Source organism: Fukomys damarensis, unplaced genomic scaffold (genome assembly GCF_012274545.1).
Source record: "Fukomys damarensis isolate Sample0158 unplaced genomic scaffold, DMR_v1.0_HiC HiC_scaffold_1, whole genome shotgun sequence".
NCBI classification, from domain to species: domain Eukaryota; kingdom Metazoa; phylum Chordata; class Mammalia; order Rodentia; family Bathyergidae; genus Fukomys; species Fukomys damarensis.
The window spans coordinates 33,948,898-33,954,237 of NW_022900913.1; the positions used below are offsets into that span (position 1 = coordinate 33,948,898).

Sequence of the window (5,340 nt, forward strand, 5' to 3'; positions counted from 1 at the left end):
TTTTTTTTTTTTTTTTTTTTTTTTGCCTGTTTGTCCACTAGCATGGAGAGCCCAAAGTAACCATGTGAGACTCATAGGATCCAATTCACTAGAGCCTTTACTGGGTCCTCTGGTGAAAACATCCTTCTGCTCCCAAGGAATCCAAACTTCTACTCTAGGTTGTAAGGAAAGAGAAATATAAAACCTTTAAATGAGCCACTGATTATGAAGATAATATAGTCAATCCTACTTCAAACCATTGGTTCCCAGACCTGTGTATTGGGACATATATGAACCATGGTTAAAGCATGTATACTGAATCCTGGAGGAAACTACCCAACCCTGCAGGTTACTGCCTTATATCTGGAGCCTTAAGTGAAACTATATTGGTTACTTCTGGTGTTGAGATTTATGGGAAGTCATGAAGATTCTATGGTTTTGTGCCTATTGCCCACCTCCTTTATCAAAGAAGTGGTCCTTTGGGACAAGGTTATGGGAGACACCATGACACAGAATCAAGCATTTTCTAGCATGACTGGAATGGAGCACACATTGCAGGGAGGAAAGGCAAACCCATAAGCTGTTTAGATGTCAGTTCCAATGAGGATTAATAATTGCTGTGCTCATGGGATTTTATGACTGTACAGGTCTGATAATGCCTAGATCGTAAATTAACAGTTGTTTTTTCAGTGCCTGGGTATCCCATAAGCAGATGCTCAGTCTCTATTGGGTCAGTAGTACATCATGTGCCCAAGTAGTTCTCTATTGTAGAAGGTGTGGTCTTATTCTAGGGTCTCACAGGGCTGTGCTGGAACCTTCTATTGGGGTTCACCAAGGACTCCATATGTGCCATGCACATAGCCTGAGAGGCACTGCAATTTGTACTAAAACTAAGTTATGATCTTTCTTTTGTGAAATCCACTTGAAAATAGTGTCCCAGATAAATGACTTGGAATAATACACCAAGTACAATATGTATACTTCCAAAAGAAACCCACTAAATCTTATATTGCTATATTAGTGCTAAGGATTGGGGATTTTTTAAAAAGTGTTCCTTACTGTAGAAGGAATATCTAGATACAAACCTTTGGCTCATTGATTCTCTAAATACTTCACCAATCTGACACACCTCTGGTTGATCATGGAGTTTATCACCCACATCCTGAAACATGCAAAAGCCTGAGTAGGGCATCTGACGTACTGGCCACTTACTGGTAACTGAAGTTATCTCACATAGTACAGTGGAACAGCATGGTGTTGTTTAGAATGTTAAGATGATCAAGGTCTTTAGACTATATTATGACATAGAAGTTTTAACATCTTTTGGGGCAATAGAGTAAATTATAATCACTGTGTGCCCTGGAGAAATGTGTACCAAGTTCTGCAGGCAGTCCATATCGATGAGGCAAAAGGTATGTAGCAAGAATCCAAAGGGAAGTACTATCAGGTTCTCTAAGAACCTAAGTAGACTTCTTGAAATTAATGGCTATGGCAATAGCTGGGAGAAGGCAAAGGGGAGGGGATCTGAAGTGGGCCCAAGATATTTGATGCATAGATCAAAGACTCCAAAACCCAAAGAAATTTGGTGTGTTTGTGGACTGGAAGAAAACATTAAACCCTGGTAAATATGGTACCTAGTTTGAAGTAGATACCACAGGAGCCTGCAAGTCTAAATAAGGAATTTAATATATGGTGAAAAGTGCTTACTTCTGCGTGATGTAGACCAGGAAATGCATCATTTTTATTAACTAATGCCCTGCTAAAAATCCATCTAGTGATTTGTATTTAATTCAGGATTACATTATTGCCTTTACAGAAATAATTTTTTGGTGGGTGAAAAATTACGGGTCTGCTACTCTCTCCTACTACCAATTAAGAAAAATGAGAAACCTGTAACTTGAGAGAAATCCCTAGAAATTTAAGGGTTTGATTTTATGTCAAGGTGACATAAATTTAAATTAAAGATCCTGTTATATTTTTTGTTCTACTGACTTCCACTTCAGTATTTTTTTTTTTTCAGGAGTAGCAGACACGAGATAAATATCTTTCAACTAAATCACAGGAGGATCCAAATCAACTGTTTGATGTCTTGTGTCAATCTCAAACATACACATTAGTGTTCATAAAAATAAAAAGCCAAAGCCAAATGTGGTGGCATACACCTGTAATCCCTACATTCTTGGCACCTACGGCGGGATTACAAATTCATCTTGGGCAATTTAGCAGGACCCTCTCAAAATATTTTTTAAGACCTGAGGATGTAGCTCTGTGTGAAGGCCCTGGGTTCAACCCCCAAAATAAAATAAAATAAAATAAATAAAGCCAGAAAGAAAAATGAAGTACATAAATAAGAATACAAATTTCACAAAGGAAGATGGGACAGAAGTCTTAAAGTCCTATTATTTGTATTAGGGTACAAGAATTTACAGACGTGAACATAGAGAACAGTGGCCCCAAAATAAAACAAATCATTACGATGTATCAGATACAGACAGGACATGATGATAAAGATGATCTTTAATACTAGAAAATAAATAATCTGACAAATCCAATATAGCTGCCAATGCAAGAATTTTCTCTATAAAACCCCTGAGTTATCACTAGTAACATGGGACTTTTAGACTGGAAGTTTTCACTGGTAGTAGGCTGTCCTACATTGGCTATAAAACTTGCTTTTCTTGAATTGGCAACCCTTAGTTTTGTGTGTGTGTATTTTTAAAGCACAGTAACTCATGGCTTTAGTATTTATAGTAAAGATTGAAACATGTTTACCACTCAATTTGGAAATTAATTTCTATGAATTGAGAAAATAAATTATTAATACAAGTTCTTCCATACTAAACAAATAGCTCAAGATGACTAGAAATCTGCTACATTTTTAAAATCCTGATATATGCTGAGTGCCCTGCTTATCTTAGGTTTCCAAATAATTGTGGAGAACGAGTGAACTGAAATGTCCATATTTAAAATTGCCTAGAAACAGATCTCTGACCTAAATATTAGTTCAGAAAGGAAAAAGAATACTCAAATACCCAAAATATTTCTCTAAAACTTTATTTCAAAGTTACTCACCTCACTGATGATAAGGTGTATAGTTAATATTTTGTGCCAGTATTACCAGGCTTGCCCATTGCTGGCAATGGACTTTGAGAAAACCATTTCTTGGCACCCAAATGTTAAATTACTCTTTTCAAAACATACTGAACTCCCGACGCTTGTAAAAGTATTACATGCACCATTTCCCCACCATTCTTACATTAATCTACATCAGTGGATGTTAAAATGAAGTCATTTTAACAAATTATGACTGTACAAATCAAAATACTACAGTTAATATGACAAGAGTATCTTACAAACACTACATATAAACTTGCAAACTGAAACATTACATTTCATACTTGTGAATGATTATTTGAGATAACTGAAACTTCACAGAATTTAACAGCAAATAAAGTTTTAAAACATTTAGTTCTGTACATTAGTTCCAACTATCTCTATTTTACAATCTATAAGGCTCATGTCATAGCTCAGCACCAAAAGCATCTATAAAACTTTCCAACCAATCTTCTTATTCATCCCATGTGACAGTTTTTATATTTTTTGTTTTTAAGGTTGAAAGTCTAAGAAAAGCTTTATAAATCCAACTTTCCGACCCTGAAGTAGAATACTCTTTGTGGCTAGTCAGATTATGTAAAAACTTGGGCTGTTCTTAGTTTCATTGGACACACACAAACAAGCAAAACAAAATAAACAAAAGAACTCTCTTACAGCATGAATTTGTCAGTCTAAAAATTATTTAACACTGAAGCAAAAGTATCCTAATAATGCCCTGCCCCATCCTTGCTTTTTAAATTTTTAAAAGGCAGCAAAAAAAGTTTCTGGTATCTTTTACAATAAGGTGCAAAGAAAGACTGTAACAACAAGCTTCCTCCTACATACTTCCAATTACATCAAGGTTATGAGCATGATAATCCACTATGAACTGATCAGGAGCACTTAATTCTAGACCTAAATCCACAGCTCCCAAAAGAATCATGTTTTCTATGCAGAAGCTTTCTCAATGCTAGCATCTCTCTGTTTAGAGGTCATTACAGTCACTTATCACTGCCAGCCTGGACATTAAGCAATATTCCACAGTCCAGAACCGTTATTACTGTCCTAACCGTATTCTCCTTCTTTCAGATGTATAATCTTAGAAAAACCGTATGTTTGTCTTACCATTTTCAAACAAGGTTTGTTCACCTCATACTTTAAGACCCCATTTCCTAAGCTAGAAAAGTTTTTCAAAAACCCCATGTACTTTTCATTAATCTTGGTTGTTCAAAGTATAAAATTCTTACATCTTTACAAAAGAAATTTAAATTGGAGACTAGTACCTCTGCTTTCTTCTGACAGAAGCACATGATTTGCATCATGTTTAAAAACTAGACTTCATGCATATAAATGGCCATAGAGGTATAAAGTTTAGCATTCGCTAGACCTCAAAGGGAAGCATATTAGCAAATTGAGCAAAGAGACTTCTCCAAGAACAGAAATAATTTCAAAGGTTCTTTGTCAGTCACATAAAATTCAAGCAACATGTAATCCTTTAAAAGTGTCCCCAGACATCCCAGACAATTTCTCCAAACATTCCAATTCCCCCAACCCTACCCCACTGTGAAGTCTTTACCTCACAGAATATTTTAATGTTCCCCATTACTAATGACAGCTGCTTCAGGTTCTGTTCCTGTTGCGGGAAGTCTTGGCACTTTCTTAGCAGGGCTTGGGATATGCTAAAATGAAAAGAAAATAGTCGTTGGCTCTTATGATACCCCTCCTCCTGCCCCAGGAATCATGGTACTGGTAACAGCTGCTACAGAGAAACTAATGAAGGATGACTTTGGAGAGGTTTGTGCTAAATATATATTCTGTATTGCTTTCCACAGAGGGAACTGAATATCCATTCTTCACCTTACAATATACAGTCATCCATAGAGCATGAGAATGAAGAAAACGTTATTTCTCTTATTAGATCTTATACTTGCAACTCAAACATTAGTAGCTTGACTTGCTACTTAGCTGGCATAAAAGAAGCAAGACTGGGGGCTGGGGATTTAGCTCAGTGCTTCCGGTGCCTGCTTTGTAAGTGCAAGGACCAGAGTTCGATCCCCAGTACCAGAAAAAAAAAAAAGAAAAACAATATATATAAAGTACATATTTTGGGTTGGACACAAAAAAATATTTTAACATATTGGTTTATTTTTTCATCACAATAGCTCAAAGCAGGATTGTTCCCATCTTGTGCTTTTCTTACTGTATTATACTACCATTTGGAAATGAATATGATATGAGAAAGTACTTGAGTTTCTGTAATTCCATCTT

At 36.0% G+C, this 5,340-nt stretch overlaps 1 protein-coding gene across 5 annotated transcripts in view; it reads right to left on the minus strand.

Moving 5' to 3' along the window:
• Window positions 1-3,020: 3,020 nt before the first annotated feature.
• Hmgcs1 (3-hydroxy-3-methylglutaryl-CoA synthase 1) overlaps window positions 3,021-5,340 on the minus strand; it is a 19,891-nt gene continuing 17,571 nt past the window's right edge. For all 5 annotated transcript variants that reach the window (XM_010629919.3, XM_010629922.2, XM_010629920.2 and 2 more), the window contains one exon: window positions 3,021-4,751. In XM_010629919.3, the coding sequence (XP_010628221.1) occupies window positions 4,662-4,751 (90 nt within the window). In that variant the 3' untranslated portion in view covers window positions 3,021-4,661. The remainder of the gene's footprint in view (window positions 4,752-5,340) is intronic.